At 36.6% G+C, this 22,322-nt stretch overlaps 1 protein-coding gene across 2 annotated transcripts in view; it reads left to right on the top strand.

The window, feature by feature from the left end:
• The window catches only part of plppr1 (phospholipid phosphatase related 1), a 100,676-nt gene that overhangs the window by 58,581 nt on the left and 19,773 nt on the right, over window positions 1–22,322 (top strand). For both annotated transcript variants that reach the window (XM_038299013.1, XM_038299012.1), the window contains exons 2-3: window positions 2,023–2,133; window positions 12,373–12,561. In XM_038299013.1, coding sequence (XP_038154941.1) covers window positions 2,074–2,133; window positions 12,373–12,561 — 249 coding nt within the window. In that variant the 5' untranslated portion in view covers window positions 2,023–2,073. The remainder of the gene's footprint in view (window positions 1–2,022; window positions 2,134–12,372; window positions 12,562–22,322) is intronic.

Raw genomic sequence — 22,322 nt, 5'->3', positions numbered from 1 at the left:
TTGCATTTCGGTTTACACATTTGTTGAATTTCATAATGAATCAAAGATGAACCATTTAACACAGCTGTTCTGTATATAAATGTTAGTCTGTTCATTCATTCTTCATAAAAAGACTCTAATCATACATGTTTTCACCTTTATTTTAAACTTTGTTATTTTTAAATCTATTTGCGGTAACCGTACCTAGAGCGTTTTGATTGACCATTGTTTTTTTATAAGAAGCCTTAATCAGCATGGCTCTAAAAGTTTTTCATTTAAGTGGCGCTTAAATAAGAAAAAAGTGCGCAGGAAACTGTTTTTATTGCAGTTTCTTTTTTTCGTTTTTCTACAGTACACTGCCAGATATTGTCAATACTTTTCTTAAAACAAGTGCATTTTATTTGAATTGAGCAGGTAAGGGAGATACTTTGCCAGTGAAAAAAATATAATTTACATTGAAGATAAGAGAAAAAAAACTGTAGTCTCTTTTTTCAAGTGCATAATATCTAATTATTTTATTTTAAAGTTAAAAATACTCATTTTGTTGGCATATCACATTATTTACCTATTCAAACTCAGGGTAAATACACTTATTTTAAGAAATGTTAACTCATTGTTATTAGGGATGGGTATTGGCAAAGAAGTCACGATTCGATTCGAATCACGATTCACATGCCACGATGCGATTCTATCACGATGCATCACGATACTTGAAATATTGCGATGCATTGCAATATTTTCACTGAACACTGTAGTAAAAGGATACAGCCCTTACCAGTGGCTGACTGGCTGGGTATGATCTGGATAGTGTCTTCAATTGATACATAACTGAAAGCAACCGAATTCATACATAGCTGTATTTATTGAAATGACTTTTGGAGGTGTTGCCATGAAAACAAATACTGGACAGAAATATTACTATTACCGGCGTGGACACACTGACAAAAAGATCTTAGGATTCATCAAACTTAAAATAACAAAATAAGGATAATCAGTGCCGTTTACATGGCCTCAGTGGTCCTTCAAACCAATGAAACGAAAACATTAAAATGTTTCAACTTGAAAACTGAAATGATAAAAAAAAAAAAAAAAAAAAAAAAAAATTTTTTTTTTTTTTTTTTATAATCGATTCTTGCCTTCAAGAATCGATGCAGTAGATCACAACAATTAGAATCGCGATGCATCGATATGACGATTATTTTGCACACCCCTAATTGTTATATTATTTTTGTAATGTAGAATAGCTTTTGTTCATAACAACCTTCATGCATTCCTGTTAAACTGATACTGTTTGAAAAGCAGCTTTCTTTCCAGATACCTTTTAGATCTGTGGACATTACAGTGCCTAGAATATTATATATATATATATATTTGTTTATAGGAGAATTTTTAAGTCCAAATAGTTTGTGCCAAATCATTTTTGTTTTTATGATAATAAACTTTTAATGACTAACACTGCTTCAGTTTCCAGTTTTAATAATGCTTGACTGACTCCATTCTTATTTATCTGAATGTGGTCTTAACACATCCAAACTCACTTAGCACTTAAATATTGATTTGTGTGAGCAACTATATACAGTAATATGATAACCTTAAATGGAAGTAAAATAGGTTCCCTTAATCAAACAATAATGGAAACGAGAAATGAAAGAATTACACAAACATAATATTTTAATGCAGACTGTATATGATCTGAACTTTGAAGCACAGTGCATTAAACATTAAACCACATATTAATCTGTTTAGAAGCCCTAAAAGTGGAAATGTTGGTGTTCTGTTACATATAACAACAAAAGAAAACCCATTACTGCTTTTGATCAAAGCCAATTAAAGAAACAATGGTAGATAACATGGACTGGTTGAGGATTTCAATGCTAATAATAATAATAGATCTTTTTATTCTAAGTGCTGCATAAGTGCCCTTGTTCTGTCAGTTAGTTATTTCCACTGTTCCTGAAACAGATTATAACCGGTGCTGTAGAATGTGTGTCAGTGTTAAATGATGAGATGACAACTGACTCTTGACTTTTTATGTCTTCACAGAGTGAGCATCTTTGAATCCTAAGAGCACAAAGTCTCCTCACGGGAGACAAAATGGCGTCCAACAACACTTTACGCAGCTACTCCATCATTCCCTGTTTCATTTTTGTGGAGGTAAGCAGATGTGTGTTCATGCATGGGTATCAGTAATTAGGTTTTGATATAAAAAAAAAGTGCAAATGCAAATATTTAGAGGCTTTTTGGGGATTCATGATCGACCGGCTAACTGGTGTGCTTCATGATCATTTTATTTTAACCTTTTTTCTACTTTTTTGGTAATCAAAAGTAATGTTGACAAAGCATCTTGGCCCCTAGATATTTTCATTCACTAATTATGTAGTGTTAAAGTATGAATAGGAGATTGACTGCTTGCCAAAGCTTCAGGATTTGACAATATACAATATCTAGGATATACAGCCAAAGCTGCAGCTTTGTTTGGGAACAGAATTTGTCATAGTTAACATTTAACAGTTAACATTTCTAATTATTTATTAGAAATTGGTTTTATATGGCAGATATTTTGCACCAGTTCGTTTCTTTGAGTGAAGGGGAATCTGGGTTTGTCCTGTAACTGGTGGGTTACTGGTCTGCTCTGTCTCTATCAGAGACAGAGCAATTTTTATTTTGTTTTTCTTTTCCTACTTGCTTTGATTCTGTTTTATTTTCCTATATTTTAATCATGTAAAGCATTTGGCATTGTCTTTGTACTGAATTGTCCTCTACAAATAAATTTGCCTTGCCTTGGCTTGCCTATCAATGTGTCATTGGGCAAGACGCTTCACTGGTAGTCAGAGGACTCGGTGGCAATGCTGTACTGAAGCCTCACCTCTGTTAGGACAGCTGTAGCTACAATCTACCTATTCACCATCGCTATAGAAATGTGGAAGTTAATTGGCTGAATGACTGAAAGTAGTGTTCTGACTTGGAAAAAGTCCAGGTCAGTTACCATTTCTGCCACCAATGATGTATGATGGTGAAAAATGGTCATTTTTAATTTAATAAAATAAAAATGTTGATGCTATCTAAAATGGTAATACTATCTAACAGTAATTCCAGTGTAGTTGGCAATGATACATAGTAAATAGTGACACAAAGAAGATACATGCATATATGAGGGATGATTTATAGCTGCAGATGGCCACTTTAGGTGAATTATAGGCAGCTCACCAGAGCATGAATTGTTAGACAAAGTGGAGAGCTGAATGTGTATTTGTGCCTCTGTGTATCTTTGTGTGTTTAGGGATCTCTGCAGCCTCTCCATATTTAATTATAGTGTCAGCAGAAAGTCTTTAATCAGATAGATATCTCAGGACACTAGACTCTCTACTCTATTTTCTTTTGTTTATAAAATTGTCACTTGCACTCATTCGCCCCCCTCTTATGGATTTCTTAAGGTTTTGCTCTTTTACACACTTTGATGTTTCAGAGCATGAAACATTTCTCAGTTTTAGTTATATCTGTAAATACCAAAGCGATTCCAAGATACTGATTTACATTTCTCTTCTTCCATTTACATGATAATCGTGACCCAGGGATTTAGAAATGTTAAACAAGGTTAAATTTAAACAAAAAAATAAATATTTGTTAAAAAAATGTTAAATAATGGGTAGGAAAAGAAGCAGTGGATAATATATGTACTTCACGCGTATTGAAGGCATTGCTGCTGAATGCACTAATGAATTGGTAGACCAATAATTGGTCGAGGCTGATATGAAAAAAAGGCAAATATTGTCCGAAAATATAGATCTTCTTCTTATAAGCAGTGTTTTAAATCTTCCAACAGTTATGATTTGCTCTTGGTCTTGATGAGAACAGTTCTTTCTTCTTATTCAGCAGCAAAATGGTGGGAAATTTACTGATTTTATAGGGATCAGAGATAAAACTTTGTTAGAAACTGAAATAACTTCTGCTTAAAGATAAGCCTAGCACTGAAACCGGTTTGCTTATAACAGTCCCAATGAGAACTCATGCAGGAAGTCTTAGAATAACCCAGAACAACATTTAGTCTTTAGTGTAGATTTTAATTCAGTTTAGGCAGAAATAGTATGAGTGATTCTGGTTTCAGAGTAAAGCCACTACTGACTGAGGCAGAATAATTTAGCCAAAAATCTAATTGTGATTATTTTGAACCGATATTGCAATTTTATTTTATTATTTTATTAGCTCAAGCATGTAGATGTTTCACTACAGGGTTTCAGTTTTTTCATGACCTTGAAAGCTTGCTGGTCCAGAGTTCGTTGATTCATGACTTTACAGTCACCTTTCAATGAAAAAGTTCTATTACAATACATGGGTCTACATCTAGCTTCAACTCTCTCTTCCCTTCTGTGTGGCATCAAACCCACTCTGAGTGTCTTACCTTAAGCACTGGAGCAAGAAATGTAGTGTTACTCATATTAAATGTAATCTAACTTAAATTGATTGCTTCTGCAATTTAAAATATGTGTTTTTCTATACTGTGATCATATTGCAAATGCAATGAATTTCCCAGCCCTGCTACTGACCAGAATGAACAATAAGGGCCAAACATCCAAAAACATCTTGATGAGGATAAAGACTTTTGGCAAAATTTAATTTGAAGAGAAAAGCATCTGATTACATCTCTTACATCAAACATAGCAGTCTGAGAAGAACATGGTAGACTGTAAAATGCATGAGGTTGACTTAATGTTTTAAACTTACACGCATTAACTTTCCGCTACTCAACTAACATAATCATTTTTAAGAAATTGAACTTAGTGATGTAAGCTCTTTGTGAGGGAAGCAGCCTATTGCGAAGTTCATCTAATTTGGTTTTGATGCTACTCCTATGTTCCTATTTGTTTCAATGTTAATCATGCATTCCTCCTTTGTAATGTAATTAAACTTATTGCAGAGGACACTGGGAACAGTGAAACTGTTTATATGGGTGAATCAATTAATGTTTGATTCATCTAGCATTGCTAGACCCAATTAACCATAACAGCAGCCTCACTCATGGTGTCATCTGGTCGCACCTACACATAGCAAAAAAAAATCTGCCAATGATGTAAAGTTTAGATATTCCAGCAGAGTAAAGTTTTCTGTCCTACTGATTATTTTTTTAAATTTAAATCAAACCCATTTCCTCATTTACGCATAGCTTTCCTGTCATTCACATTTTCTGACCCATAATATTGCTCTTTTTTTCAAAATTTTTTCCTCACCTGGAAACATAATTTTACAAATTAAACTTACCTGTACAAGAAGCTCTGAGTGTGGAACATAAAAGAAAAATATTATTTTCCTACCAACTAAATGTAGGCGATTCTAATTAGAGTGATTCTTCTTTTAACAAACCGTCTCAGATACCAAGAAATGAATTGAAAGGGTAAAAACAAAAAGCAAATTGCATAATAAGACAAAATATAACTAATACAGATGGAGCAAATTCCTGGGTTTAATTTTGTTTTTTATCATTGTGACTCATTGCTTTAGCATCGTCCTTCCTTTAGATAGTGCCTCGTTACTCTCCGCTGTGCTAATTTGCTGGTGTCAAGGCTAGAACCCGACATTAAATGTTTAATTGGGCTTTGCTAATTACGGCCGTGCAGTTTGTTTACTGACGTTTCACTGGGGAGAAGTTAAAGTAAATCACTAATTACATTGTTGTTGCATAAACACTTTGGTTGTTAATGTTGTGTTCAGGATATTCAGACAGTTATGATGCTGTCTGTCTCCCAACACTGATTTAATTGTGTGATGAAACAAAATCAAATTTTTAACGTTTGCCATGAAGAAGGCTTTTGGGGACTAAAGAGACAATATCTTTGCTATTTAAATCATAACTATAATTTTTTTTCTGTTATTACTTTAATTTAGGTGATGTCTTTTATAAGCTGCTGCTAGTTAGAAATTCATGCTTACATTTAGTGTGAAGAGCTATTTTACCCGTAATAATGTTTTTATGAAAGACAGTCTCTCTTCTATTTGACAGATAATATTGCTCTTATGTAATCCCGCCACAGTGGTTGCCATTTCATGGGAATATCAGGCTCTTTTTTTCCATGCCATCAAGTCAGCCAAAAGCAATTCAGCAGACCATTACTGGTTATTGATGAAGCGCCTCCAAGGTTAATCTGCGGAAATAAATATCCATCCATCCAGCAGTAATAAATAATGTGTTGGAATAGGACATCTGGAATAGGGCTTAAACTATCGATTATTTTGCAATTAATCTGTCGTTTAGTTTTTTGATTAATCCATTAATGATCGGATAGCCAAAGGTTTTTTGAAGAAGAAATTTTAGGAAATGAAACTAGATGAAACTCAAACTTTTCCACTTGAGGAGTTCTGGATCGAAAATATTGGAGGACCTTTTTTCTTTTTTATGATAAATGCAAAATGTTTAAATAATATTTTTACAACTTTGATATAATTGCTGCTCTAAGTGGGTCGTTCTGAGTCTGACAGTAAAGACATGTTTTAGAGGCTCTATACTCCAGTTAACGATTCATCGATTACTAATTTAGTTAAGGATTGTTTCAAAGATCGATTAATCGATATTAACCTGATTAATTGTTGCAGTCCTAATCTGGAGAGTGTTTGAATTTAGTTTATTGGAGAAGGAAACTTTCGTGGAATCTGAGATTTTTGGAGCAGGTTGTGTCAACTTGCATCCATCGACCACTTTATTCACTTTTTTTACACAAATAGCTGATCAGGTAATAGAATGGCGGCACATGGATGCATGTAGACGTCTGGATGTAATGGAGTCAGCCTTCTCAAGATTATAGGAAGCATCACAATGGGGGAAATAGAGATCAAGGTGACTTTGTACATGGTTGTATTCCTGAAATGTCGAAAGGTGTATTTCCCAGAGCTTGTTAAGTCTGTGCACAAACAATCAAGGTGCTTTTGAATCTAAAAGAGAATCTGAACTTAGACTCTGAGGTCTGTTTGTCTTCCCTACAGTAGTAGGATCGTCAGTTTGTTTTTACAAATTTTAATGATTAAGACAGGAATTGGCATCACGACTCCTGGAGGGCCAATGTTCTGACACTTTTAGACATATCTCTGCTGCAGCACCCCTAACTCAAAAGGAGGATTACCAAAGTTCAAGCAGGCTGAGGTGGTAATACAGCTGTTTAATTCAGGACTGCTGGGTCAAGGACACATCTTATGATTGCAGGAGACCAGGCCTTGAGGACTGGAGCCATGCATCTCAGGTTGAACATATTGGGTTTAGGTTTTGGTAAGACATTTAAAGTGTTTCTAGAAACCTAAACTGGCCAAGTTAGACATGAACATAAGCAATGTTTTACAGTGTTCCATAAGCTGGTGGATAAAAGCTCCTATGGTTTAATTAAATTAATGGACTAATAGGTGGAAAATTGTACTTCTGGTGTGAAATTTCTTTGTTTCTCTGATATGATGTAGATTTTAATGGAATAAGTCAACCACTAAATTTCCTTTTAAGTTAGTATTGATCCAAGTTGAAATACATTTAGCTTTCTACAGCTTCTTAACAAATACTAGGGATACTGTTAGTCGGTTTTCTGCTCCCACTTTCTTCCTCACCCTGCCTGTCACAAACAGAAGGCAAAAGGACGGCGCTGTCACATGACTCAAATAAAACATCCTGATTGGATTAGCCAGTGAACATGTGGAGCCAGCGGCTGTGTGACATAAAATATGGTTATCCATGAACATACAACTCTTCAATCTGTTAAGATCACAGTTGTCCTTGGCTTATATTACTTTTTAGTGCGAGGAAGAAGCGCTTAATGTCAGAAAGCTAGAATGTCGATAGAAAAAAGAGAAGGCTGTTTGTTGGCTACAACAAAGGAGATAAGAAGCAGAGATGAGATAGGGAGAGACGAGAAAAAAGTAAATAGGGAGGAAATGAAACATTGCTTATTTGAAAGGAAGAAAGGCAGATCTGAAAAGGCAATCTGTAGAGATGTAGGAGAAAACAGACATACTCTGCATGAAGTTATGCAACACGCAGAGCTGCAGGCATAAAATTTGTTTAAAACAGGTCAAAGTAGACTTATAAGATCTCTATCCAAAACTAAAGCAATATCAAGAAACCATAAAAAAAACAATATTTCTTTGTTTTGCTCCCCATTTGCTGTTCCAGCATGTAAAATTACTCAGCCTGTCATCTCAAATGTAAGGAAACAAACTTTCGACGACAAACACTGAGGATCTTATCTTGTTTGATCATTTATTTCATGGTTACTGATCAACAAACAAGCTGATTAAAGCTGCGTTTTGGGCAGGAAACTCATCAGTGTATACTTTTGGTTTAATTCCTGCTTCATGTCAGTAAAATGCTGTCGCCTGTATAAGATGCTATATTGACATTTGGATTTGAAACCACTTTAAGCAAAAAATATCCTGGAATTGTTTGATGTTCTTTTGTGCAGAAGACAAGTGTCCAGAAAAAAAAAATCAAATACCAGCATTACATTACTAATACGTGCATGCCTCAATCATAAAAGGTTTTATTTATTTTTTTGTTTTGTGCATAGAATTAAAAAATATATACATGTTTCTATGGTTCCTTATAAAGGTGCTGCTTTTAGTGCTGTACACCTTCATAGAAAAGATTAGTTATAGATTTAGGCTTTCTTAATTTGAAAAACCTGGCCTTAATATTGCATCGTGTTTTGCAAAAATAAATTTCCAGAAAGAATAGTGAGCCTCATGCCGCCTCAGTTTGACATCAAAAAATGTAATGTAAGGCTCTGTAGATGGCAGATCAGACTTGGATGTCTATTTCTATCCATCTCCTCTGTATTCTGCCAACATAACATGACAGTGAGCTGAAAATCTGTACGTTTGTGTTGGATTTTGGAGACGGAGAACAAGAGAGTAAAAATAGCAGTTCTATTTTACTGTCAGTCAGGCTTCCATATGACTTAGTATCAAAACAAATGATTAAAATGACCCTTTATTTTTCACCATTTTGGAAAAAAAAAGGGGGAATTCCTAATTTTACATCATCACCTCATTATTAACGCAACATGGTTTAAACAACATGACTTTATGAAGAGTTTTGAGTTAAGAGAATTTATGGCCCAAACTTGATACCAGAGTGAGTAATATTAGAGATGCACTGATCACATTGAAATGTCCTTATTTTTGAAGGAAAAGCACTGTACTTTTCAATGAAGATAACTTTAAACTAGTCTTAACTTTAAAGAAATACACTCTGTCTTTAACATCTTTATAACACAGACATTGGACACAGGAAGACTGGATGTTGTGGATGGATTAATCCAAGTTTGAGGTGTTTGGATCACAAAGAAGAACGTTTGTGAGACGCAGAACAAATGAAAAGATGCTGGAAGAATGCCTGATGCCATATGTTAAGCATGGCGGAGGTAATGTGATGGTCTGGGGTTGCTTTGGTGCTGGTAAGGTGGGAGATTTGTACAGAATCTCAGGAATGGTAAAAGGGATTCTGAATAAGGAAGGCTATCACTCCATTTTGCAATGCCATGCCATACCCAGTGGACAGCGCTTGATTGGAGCCAATTTCATCCTACAACACACCTCCAAATTGTGCAAGAACTATTTAGAGCAGAAGCAGGCAGCTGGTATTCTATCGGTAATGGAGGGACCAGCACAGTCACCAGATCTGAACCCCGTTGAGCTGTTGTGGGAGCAGCTTGACCGTTTGGTACTCAAGAAGTGCCCATCCAACCAATCCAACTTGTGGGAGCTGCTTCTGAAAGCGTGGGGTGCAATTTCTCCTGATTACCTCAACAAATTAACTGCTAGAATGCCAAAGGTCTGCAATGCTGTAATTGCTGCAAATGGAGGATTCTTTGACGAAAGCAAAGTTTGATTTAAGAAAATCTTATTTCAAATACAAACCATTATTTCTAACCTTGTCAATGTCTTGACTCTATTTTCTATTCATTTCACAATGATGGTGGTGAATAAGTGTGACTTTTCAGGAAAACACAAAATTGTTTTGGTGACCCCAAACTTTTGAACAGTAGTGTATATATCCTACATAGACATAGGCTGTGCGTTAATGTAATGCAGGAGGTTTAGATTTGCTGCGTTGGTGTAGCTTCTAGGTCCTGAACGAGGGAGCATTGTAGAGAGCCTTATTTACGCCCACAGCTTTATGATTGTCTGGTTTGATGTTTCACTAATTGATTTACAAGTGAAACAAATAGTAAATATTAAGTATTTAACATTTCTTGTTAAATAGACTGTGGTTCTGCGTAAGATGCATTTTTTAGACTTTTGCTGCCTTTTAGAGTCAGTTTCAACCTGTGCTAAGTAACTTTTTGTTGAGGCGTAGCTTTATGTTATGGGTGATTTAAAAAGATTTCTCCATAATGGATGGTAAAACAATTTAAAGTTCAACATTTGAAAACAAAGTGTGTTAAAGTTCCTTAAATAGCAAATGCTTTAGGTTTCCTGTTCAAGACTCCATAATATACAATTTCCTTTAAGCCTGACACACTGAGACGATCCTACAGGGTATTACATGATATTTCGGCAAGCAAAGGAATTAGCATATTTTTTGAAGGTAAACTATGAATAACAAGGTATTACCACAGCTGCAGCTAATTTGCAAAAGGATAATAAAATCATGAATTGCATCTAATCCGATGGGGGTTGCATGTTCAGCATTAAGGTAAAAACGCAACAGGATTTATGTTAATCTGACCTCATTTAATTTGCTTGTCACTATTAGTTATGGGCACCATTGTGACTTGGATTATTAATGCATAAACCATATGAATGCACTTTCCTGAGCAATAGCTACCATTGTAATCTCTGTTAAATATAACTTCACGTCTGCCTGAGGGAGAAAATATGTTGCTGCTGAGCAGTTTTGATGAGAAACATATAAACGTGTCACCAAACAAACCTTCACCTGTAAACGACAGCATGGACATCTTTTAAAACACACAAGTCTTTTCAGATCCCCATAATCTGTCTGTCTAATTTTTTCTTCTTTGAATTCCTAATAATCAAAGTTGGCTCTTCTATCACATTTTACTGTTTATCTTCCACCTGGCCCTGCCTGACTTTTCACTTTAAGTAAAACCATAAAAACTTTTATTTCTTAGGACACAATTATATTGATGTGTTCTCATTATCAATGAGGCCTGCCCAAAGTCCTGCCGTGCTTTCCTCCATGTTTAAGAGGTTTTTCTGCTTAAGCACAGCTGATTCTGACTATTGCAGTTCATCAAGAGCTTTGAAATCAGCTATCAATAGAAATCAGACATGCTGAAGGAAGGAAAAACCTCTAAAACTTGCAGGACGGCAGCCCTTGACATGTCTGTTATAGGTGGATGGATGAATTTTAGTGCTGAAGCAATTGTAGTTGGAGTGATGTTTTTTCTGTGGCAACAGAGACTCCTAGTGTTTGTTACAGGTACTACACATTGGTTTCTTGGACTAGTTTCTGGAAGGAATCAAACTCTTATACCAGAGGCATTTTTAGTCCATCTTTGGGGGTGCTGAAACACCTGTACAGACAGCTCTCTAAACCTTTGATCCTAGTATCACCCTGTATAATACACCCCTGACTTTTAAAGATAGTGAACATAAAGATGTCTTTTTTTTTTTTCAGATACAGACCTAAGTAGTATTAGTTTGCCTGTAACTTGTGGACATGCCTGTTTGTTTGCTTTTCTCCAGTCCAGTGTCCTAATTGCACCAAACTGGAATTAATTGAACAGAATCACCATATATCTTGCATTTCTCATTTAACTTGCAGTGTTTTTTTTGGCAGCTTAAAAGCATGAAATTGCATCTTCTATCCTGTTTGATGTAAACCCAGCTGGCTCCTTTGATTGGCTAGAGAGGCAACGTATCAGCGGGTATAAACCACAGCTGTAGCTGATTTTTAGAAACCCTTTCCGAAAGCCCTGCAGTGTAACGTGGTGCATCTTCTGTTCCACTGCAGGTCCATTATCGGTGACTAAAGATGCTATATATAAACAATATATATTTATATAAATGAAAGATGCCTGCAGCTGTGTTGAGGAAAAACCCATGAAAAGGAGGCCAGAGACAAAAGATGATGTTGGTGGGATAAAAGGTGGTGAGGGAGGGATGTGGTGTGCATCATTGAGTAAGCATGTGATTGAGGGGAAAAAGAGAGAGCGAGAGGAACATTCAATTTAAGAGGGTTTATGCTGTTTTCTATCAATATCTTTTTTACCCATGAAAGACGAAGGACATTCAGGATTCAGACAAATATAACCCTGTTAAAAAAAAACAACTGACTTTTAACTTGAAAATTGAGTCAGACCAGCTTTATGTTGGATTGTATGTAAAAGCTAACAACTCTTTCCTTCACTTTTCTCCTCACCTCTACCTCCATCTGGCCCTGACATGTTTTTCGTCCAGCTTGTCATCATGTCTGGCACAGTGCTACTGGCCTACTACATGGAGTGCACGGACCTATTCAGTGTGCACGTGCAGGGCTTCTTCTGTAACGACGCCGAGCTGATGAAGCCGTACCCCGGCTTGGAGGAATCCAGTTTCGTCCCTCCTCTTATCCTCTACTGCGTGGTCGCTGCTGCTCCTACTGTGATAGTGAGTACAAAAAAAATATCATTTTTTTAAAGTTTGAATGCATTTAGTTATTGTTTTCTGAGGGTTGTCATAGCTTCGTTGTATTTCGAGGGACTCATTCGGTGCATGCAATAGAATTTATTTCCCTTGCTTTTGATGAAGTCGTAATTTTTAATCTTATGTTTTTAATCAGATGAATTATTTTTAACCATGTCTTGCATGTAAACAAAAACTATAGTTGTATTTAAGGTGAAAGTTTTAGACTTTTATTTTGGCCTTTTTTTGTTTTAAAGGTCCTATAATATTCTATTTTAAAGCCTTTTCGAATTTGACTATGGGAAAACATAAAATGATATAACCCCTTTAAAACTGCATTGATTTGTTGTGAAAAAACATTTTCAATCTTTAAACCTGAAGAAAAACACTTGCCTTTGAAGAGAAGCCACCTCTGCTGTCTGGTTGCCACCTATAGCTGTATTACTCCTCTTCTATAGGCTAAACAAAGCCTGAGACCTCTCACAGACAGAAAAAAATGATTTTTAACAACTTCTATATTAGCTTAAAAAGAGAAGTTGCTGACCTGTGCAAACTAGCTATTCAAGGAGCCCTTTTGCATTAATCTTGAGTTGGAATCGTCTCGCTCTGCCTTGATTCACCCCTCCTTGATCAGACGGAGTGGATGTTTGTTTGCAGTGCAGTCACCCAGTTAAGGTAGGTGCTTTCTGCAGGGAATCTTCTTCCAATGCTTGGGTTCACAGGTCAGGGAGGGGCTGCAGCTAAGACTGCATATCTTAAGAGGTTTACTGAGAGACACACAAATCAAGGGAATTACCGCTTTGTGCATTATTTTGATGAAGGACTATTATTATGACATATCTAAAAGCACAAAATATTGATTTTGCTTGATTTTCTCAAGTTGAATGGAGGGTTTAATGTTTGAGGACAATGAGGACCCAAAGCTGAATTTTCTTTTTTTTTAGGTGATTTGCCAAATTTGTTTATTGGACATTCATTTTAGAATCCATAAGAGCTTTAGTAATTCCATGCTATGACTTGTTATACAGTCACTTAACTGGCTCCAGTATGCAGGATGCCAGAAAGAGAGAAATGTATGGTATGACCATGCTGATTCATGCGCCTGATGATCAGTGATCCTTGAATATTAAGAAACTAAATGTAATGTGATGATGACATCTCAGCAACGCTTTAGTAACCCATCCTAATGCAAATAAACACTGTGAATCCTATTCAGTGACTGCGATACTTGAAAAAACATGCAAGTTCTTCCAAGTCCCCCTCATATTCTGACCCAAATAACTCCAGCTAACATTGTATCATGCAAAACATTGTAGCAGGAAGCACTACAAAGGATGTCCATATATTATAAAAGAGTGAGTGTCTCAGAATTTCATGTAACTCACTGCAGAAAAGACCATGAAAACCTTTGCAACTTTTACCATCCAGATGAAGTCTGTAACGGAAATCACAATCTTCTTCCGTTTTAATACACATTGCCTGAGTGAAGGTTTTCCTATTAAACAAAAAAAAACAAAAAAAAAAATCTAGCGCATGGTTTAATTTTTTTGTTGCTTGGTTCTTTAGGTCGTTGTAGATCAGTGATTTTGTTGTTTAAAGGAAAAGGCATTTATATTCCATGCTTCCTGGTTCTTGAACCAACTTCCAAGAAAACTAGGGGTGGCAGTACTGATTTTAGATACTGATAGCATTGATACAATCGCATCAAATTTAGCCTAATAAGATTATTAGTCCAGCTGCAGTTTCTCTTCTATACTTTCAGCAAATTATTTGAATTTCCTTAAAGAGTTCATGCAGGCGCAGCATCTCTCTAAATCTGTCTGCAAACAGCACCTCTCCCTCTCTCACACTTCTCCATCTGGCATACTCTACCCCTCCCATTCCTTGTTATGCATGGAAAAAGAGAGAAAGAGAATTTGCTGGGTGGACCTTCCACTGCAGCTGATAAGGCCTCTGCCACATGTGAATATGTGCAGGACACCGTTTGCAGCTGCAGGAAGATCATTGATTTACACCAACATATGAGAGCCGTTCACGTATCTTAAAGTATCCAAGTAACCTTCAGTACATATTAGGAATGCAAGTTATGCATTATTCATTAAATCTATAGCTGATTGATTTTATTGATTAACTAATGAAAGTGATATGCTGAATTAAGTAAAATAGTACTTCTTATATTTTAACAATTTATTGCACCCGCTATTTTAAATACTGACTAAATATTTTTTTTTCATTTGCATTATTAAACTAATTTATAAGATATAACAAAACCAGAAGCTATTAGATGCTTTTGACAGAGTGGTGACGTGTACAGGGTGCACCCCACCTTACACCAAAAGGGGGGCCCGGGATAGGCACCAGCCCCACTGTGACCCCGACAGATGAGCAGGTGAAGATGCGTGAATTAGCTATTTAGTTACTGAATAATGAAATATGAATAAAATATGTGCACACATAAGATTTCCACTGTACAAAGCTGTTAAACAAGAAAATGAAACGAGTTTTCGGTCTGATTGCTGACTAAATATCTGCTTGAAACCTAACATTAAACATGTTCAGAATAAAGTATCTAGAAGCATGGCAGTTCTGAGTGTAGCATTGACCATTCTTTACAGTTAACTGATATTATCATACCTGAGCTACTGTGTTAAAGTCTAAGGTAACATCTACAGACATCACTCAAACTGCTATGCAAGCTGCAGCAAAGAGCCATGAGGATCCTGATGGAGGCTGTGGTTGGAGGATCTCATCAGCTGGGATTTTAGTGCGTGTCTTTTCAAGCTCTGTGTATCTCTTTAGTGCATTTTGATTGCTGTATACAAACATATGTTGGTTAATAAGCATTTACAAGGATATATTAGAAAAATGTTCAATTTAATCCCGAAGAACAAAATCCATATCCCTCACTCCTTCAAAAGACCTTTATATTAAACTATTAAACAATGAAAAAAAATGTTTTTGGACTAGCTACTGTATTTACAAACTCTGCACCCAGGCTCTGAACATTTTATTTTTCTGTGCTTTCCAAAAAATACTCTGGAGCCCCACAAAAACTGAAATCTCCAGGACTGTGTCCATTCAATGTGATCGTCAAGCAGACAGCCAGGTGTTCCCTGTTCTTATCCTTGCCTTTATTTTCAGCCATTTATTCACTGCAGGTAGATCCTGCAGGTTCTTTACGCGGGGGGGATTTTACAGGTGTGGGTTGGTTGCGATCTTCAAGGGATTTAATTTATTCCTATTGTGCATGACAACAGTTTTACGGTGAGGCTTGGCGTTGCACCTCCGCTCAGCACAGCCAGAGGGGATGAAACTGAGTGAAGCCTCCATGACGGTGTGATCCTGGAAGAGAACACAGATAAAGAGATGGATGGTGAATGAGATGATCTTTATGAGGCTATCCTCCTTGTGTCTCAAACGCTCCTCCAAATCAGTTTGGATTATTTTGCTCTGATGTTTTGAAGATCATCTGAGTCTTGTAAACTTGCGCTGTGCGGCTCCTCTTTACTCCAAATATGCGGGCATGTGTGCAGTTCGAGTTTGAAACCAATCAGAGCACAGCCCAGCCCCAATACCCTCATGATTTCTGATCCGCTGGTCATGAGCTGCTGATTGCTCCTCGTAATGCTTATGTAGAATAAATGAGGCACAACATGCTATTGAAGCAAAAATGTGGTCTGAAAATTGGTTGTGTGAGTGGAAAATCGACTCAAAATGAGGCCAGAAAATCACACAGTGGAAGCCCTGCTTAAAAAGACTGACAGGCTGAACCTCATCTGTCAGACTTAACCCTGGGACCATATTCATACTGCACTTTGGTACTCATCTCTAGTCAGAAGTCAGAATCCACCTAGTGGTTAAAAAGAAGCACGACTGGTGAACAGCACTGGCATAAACGCAAAGGGAGGAAGGAGATTCTATCTATCTATCTATCTATCTATCTATCTATCTATCTATCTATCTATCTATCTATCTATCTATCTATCTGTCTGTCTGTCTGTCTGTCTGTCTGTCTGTCTGTCTGTCTGTCTGTCTGTCTCAGATGAAGGACAACTAAAATTAAACAAGCTCCTTTTAATGATTTTTAACTGACACTGTTTTACATCAATAATTCATTCTATTTTTTGAATTTCGTAAATAAAGTATTGTTAAAATCCTATCTATCTAATATATCTATAATATCACTTTTATAAATCAGGTTTGTGTATAAATTTGTAATTTTGCTAGATGGCCTAAAATAAACTTTTGAGTCACTGATTGAATGGTTGGTTGGTTGGATTGATTGATTCATTCACCTTCTTGTTGAACTTGATAAACTTGTTAAATTAACAATGATTAATTTAATGAATTTAATTTAGTGATGTCAGAGAGTCTGCCAACTACAACGCAGTCAAGCGGGCCATTTTGGTAAATCTAAAATGAAGATTTAACTAACAAAATTGCAGCATGATTAGGGCACAACAGGCTTGTTCCATGTTTACATAGTGCTGATTAAAAGCAGCCTGTTGATGTTGCAGCAGTTAGCCACCGGGTGGCAGTATTGCTTCATTCTTCTTACATTTAAAACCAGACGACATGACTGGTTTTCAGGCCAAACAACAGGCTAGATGTAATGTCAATGCGTCAACAGCACAGTGAAAATACACCACCTAACAACCACCTCTATGAAGAGCATCATCATATTTAATGCTCTCTTTCCGAAAATGTTCTTTAGCTGAGGACAGTATTAATTATGGCAGTAATTTAAAGTCGTTCTTTAACATTAGGGGGGTTTGTTTATCTATGATTAGTGATAATAATTATAGTAGAAAATAAAGAGGGTAGATGTTTTTTTTTAAAGATCACAGACTTTGGTTTTAGGATGATTAATAATTTTAATCTTTATTTACATTGATTTGATGTTGGTGTCACTACTGGGTGGAAAAAATCAAATCCCCCCACATATTTGGATAGCAAGTAAACGATTTTGTAAAACAGATTGCACAGCATTTTTTTATTCCATTTTTTATTTTAGCTGTGACACACCATTGCACTTAAGTTTTCAAATATTGGCACAGATCAACACTGAGAGAAGACTGAATGAGGTGGATCTTTGGGTCGGCTTGGCAATGATATGAAAATAGGAAGAATTATATATTTGGCTGGCAATGGTGTGCTGTGGTGCTGCTATGTGAAGCGTAGCCACTTCATTTTCTGTGCAGAAAGTAATTCATTGTGTGTCACTGATATGTGGAGCGTCTTCAGCACCCTTGGGCTTATTTCAGAGAGGCTCAGTTTAGGATTTAGTTTTTTTAAATACTTTTTTTGTGCTTAATATGCTTCTATTGAAGCATAAAGAATAACATACAAGTCATTTTTAAAATTTTTTTTCACATTATATTTGCCCGGATTCCTTCTCTTTCTGCAAGTGCATTAATTTATTAATTCAACTGTTAATACGTAATAAATCCATTTATTAATCCATTAATTTGTCTAGAGTTTGGTCCATCATCCATCCGTCCATCAGCCTTTACGTCTGTCCACTCAGTCTTTTTCAAGCCATTCTTTCTTCATCTTGTGTCTTCACACTTTTTTTCCATTCCATCCAATCTATAGGGTGTAATTTGTTGATGGCCTTTCCTTTTCCAGCAGTAGCAACTTTAACTATTCTATAAACATCCTACACAGGTTGAGGGGTGTCAGCGGTAAATGAGAAAGCCAGGATTGCAGACCCTGCCTTAATTCTTCCCAAAGGTGTTGCATAAACTTAAGGTTAGGACTCTGCAACCCAGTCAAGTTTCTCCCAATAAATCATTGATTTGGTGGGTTGACCTATTGCTTTTGGCAATATACATATATATGAGTCATTTCAGACACCAGGTTTACAAAAGATATCGTTTTATTCAAAATTGTCTCGTTATGTTTTATAGCTTTTAAATTGAAAGTGTTCTTAGCAAAGCTTAACGTAATGGAGCTTTTAACTGTGCACTTAGTCACATTTCCTTATCTCATGTTTATCCTCCTTTCCAGCTCGCTGACATCCTCCTGACTGAGTGGTATTACAGTTTCAAGAGGCACTTAATCATAATTGTAATTGTTAAAGCAGCCTGATTCCTAGACACACACCACCTGCTCATTTATAGCAATATTACTGTCCTGCTGGTTTGTTGTGTGTGAAGTGTTTATAATTGTTAATTCTCATTATCTGTTTGTTGCTTTAAGGCTCAAAAGGGGCTGTTATGAATGGGCTGTCCTAATCAGGCGCGCTGGAAGCTGTTTCAAGCGAGGGGGGCTGATGGCTGGGTTGGAAAACACATGACGTCATTATGTTGAGGGCTGTGGCTGACGTTTTTAACATAATATTGTAGACCTACATTTGTCGCAAAAAACTGCCATTTAAAATGCATCAGAACAAAGCATGAACATTTTAAACTTTATTTCTTCTCTTTTAATCATTCAAAACAAACAGCAGCTCCCAATCAACAGGATCAGGAATACTTGAATAAAACATGGCCTAAATATAGCCTAAACTGAGCATTGAACGCCTTGAAAGTCCATTCGACTATGGATATGGGGAATGATTTCATATCTGAAACAAAAAACACACAAAAAAAAAAAAAAAATTAACTAATTTCATATTTTATCACTAAATAGGTTAATACAGACATAATATTTAGTGATATGCAGCCTTATTCTAGCGTTGACTTCTTCAGCCACAGGACTAAGATGAATAGGCACAGAAATAACTCTAAATGCGGCAGTATAGGGGAATTAAAACCATTTCTTACCTCGAAATAGTCAGAAATACGTTTATTTTGCCTATTGCTAGCCATGCCTAAACGAATGTGAGGTGGTGGAAGCTTCCGCGGGGAGTAGCCTAGTTTTTTTTATTAAATATTAAAATAATGAATCATTAGTTTATATCTTATACACAGCCCATCATTTTTATCCCATATCAAACACAGTCTTTTAAAAAATAAATACATAAATAATTTCATGTTTTTAAGTACAATATTATGTTACTCCACAGCCCCCCACCATGGGGGGCTGATGCTATGACGAGGGAGGCTGCAGCCCCCGCAGCACCCCCCTTCCCGTGCCACTGGTCCTAATGTGCCATTAGAATCCTTCTCCTACTTATAAAACATGTTTCGTTTTCTGCCCAAAGCTCATGTTGCTATAAGTAAGCACACCACCACCATCACACATCGATCTGTCTAGTTTTCATCAGTGTTTTTTCAGTGCATTTTTCTGCAAAAGTGTGACTTTGGTAGAATGATAAATAAAAAGCATCCATTTGTTATCAGTATCTTTTCCACTTCTTATCACTTGCTGTGTAACTCTTTCATTTTTGTCGTCCTTCCCTGTCATTTGCATGCTAACCTTACCTTAGCCATGCATATTGTGTCCTCTATGGGGTGTAGGTTAAACCTGAGGCTGCAAATCTATGTTCTCACTTGCCTCACAAAACAGAGAAACAGCCAATATAGATGAACGACGACAGGGCTGAGATGTTGGCCAATTAGCACAGAAACGGTAATTTAAGCAGAATGTTCCACATGGCTGGACCATGGAGGAACGTTAGAGGTTAGATGGGTCAAATTGAAGCAGTAGTCTATAAACTTGCTCAGTCATGAAGGGGCATAGGAACGTCAGTCCCCCTAAGTGCCAAGATTATAATGGATCGTTAGTTTTTTCCATTTATGCGCTCTTACATGCAATAAATCACTTGACTCCTTTGGTGTAGCATGTTTTTTGTTTGTATTTTGTCCTTGGCAAATATAACAAGATGTAAACACATCTTTACATGCAACCCAATTTCTGTATATTCTTCAACTTTAAAATGAAATCTATGACTTTATTTAAAAACGTAGTTCTAAAAGACATATATATACCCCATTTACACTACCCTTGAAAAACCATGACGAGACCGGTCCAAGCTGGGTAACTGAGATAACTTATCGTGTGTAAATGGAAAGCAAACTGAACTGAACCGAGGTAGACACAACCGAACAGAGCTAACTGCAGAGCAGTTCCAGAGGTGGGCTCGGCTCGGTTTTTCCCTGGCTCGGTTCTCTGATAACAAGAGCGCATGAGCAGAACGCGTCATTTCCGTCTGGCTGCACATCCCGATTCACACTCCATACCAGTAGTTGGCGGTAATGCCCCTCCGGAAACAGAATAAGAAAAACAACTTCTTCTTCAACTATAAACAGCAATCGAAATCTTCTCCACCCAACATTTTAAATAATGGAATTTTAAACAATAACACCGAAGTACAGCAATAATAATCAAGCATAAACTTCTGAATGTGACGGGCGCCGCCATTTTGATTTGCTTGATTCCCTCCTTCTTCGTCTTCTTCTTCTTGTGTTTTATGGCGGTTGGCAAACAACTTTTGGTGTATTACCGCCACTTACTGCTTTATTTCCTCCTTTCCCTGGCAGTAATACCGCAGATCGTCACTAGGAGGCGAGGAGTCGAGGAACCAAGATAGCGTGATGTGTAAACGGTTGTCAGAACCGAGCTCGGCCTGGTTAACTGATCCGAGCTCGGACCGGTCTCGGCATGGATCAGTTTTTCAAGGGTAGTGTAAATGGGGTATTAGTTAAAATGTATACATATAAATGAAGCTTAAGCGTAAATTCAGTCTGGAAGACTTTTATTAGTTTCACCTGAACCACCTGTGATGTTCCTTGTTCAGCTCTAGCCAATTAACTCAGGGGCTGCACCTTCTCCGAAGCCAATCGTCTTGCAATATCCCCTTCTTTTAGCTCCTGGCCCAGCTTCTCTCTCCCATACAAAAGTGAACTTTCACCTACCTCCACCTCCTCTTCTCCCTCACTCTCAGTCCCACTCATTCCTGACTTATTCCACCAGTTAAAAGGGAGTTTTCCTCTCCCCTGTCGCTTCATGCATGCTTAGTGCAAGGGATTGCAGAGAGTCAATGAGTCCTCGCAATCAGCTGGTTTTCCTTAGATAAAAATATGTCAAAGAATATGATTGTGTTCCCTGTATAAATAAATTGAATATTTTCTATTTGCAACTTTGCTCTGTGTGAGTCTCTCCAGGTTGAAATAATTTCCAAACTGTTTATGAATAAGTCTGCTAAACCAAGATGGAAAAATGCTCTTTTTAAAAAAAGGTTCAAAAGTTTTTTTTTTTACAGGGCAGCCTTTAAATAAAGAAGTGCTGCATCACTATTGGTGGTGCCTAAACTTTATGAAATAATTGAAACATGAATTCTACCACAAGCTCCTTATTTGGGTCTGCAAAATGTTTGCACATCCATCTGATCCTGGAGCAAAACAAGATTTGTTTCTGAAATCTTTCATCATAAGCAAACCCTGTCACTCTGTGTGGGCACATTTTATACACTAGAACATTTTTAAGTGAAATTTTCTCATGTTTATATGCATTTAAGTAAACTTTCAGAATAAGCTGCCTTTGCTTCTTTAACACAGGGGCTGTTTACCTCTACAGCTGCTGTGGTTAACAGATGATATCCCTTATATTAAGCTAAAAAAAATATTAATGCTGATATATACTATTATATTATTCAAAAAAAAATACTCATTATTACAGATTTTTTTCAACATGTTTCTTCTGACTGGAAGTAGTACTGAAGTTTTGTTGAGTTCTGACTTAAATCTTCAGTAATTCAGTGTAAACATGCAAAGAGTAGGAGATAAAGGTTTGGTTTCTATAATTGTAATAAAATGGTTGCTTATTGCAAAGTGTTTGAATAAATGCTAACATGACAGTTT

Source organism: Cyprinodon tularosa, unplaced genomic scaffold (assembly GCF_016077235.1).
Source record: "Cyprinodon tularosa strain WSP-4 unplaced genomic scaffold, ASM1607723v1 ctg418, whole genome shotgun sequence".
NCBI classification, from domain to species: domain Eukaryota; kingdom Metazoa; phylum Chordata; class Actinopteri; order Cyprinodontiformes; family Cyprinodontidae; genus Cyprinodon; species Cyprinodon tularosa.
This window is presented reverse-complemented; position numbering and strand designations above follow the sequence as displayed.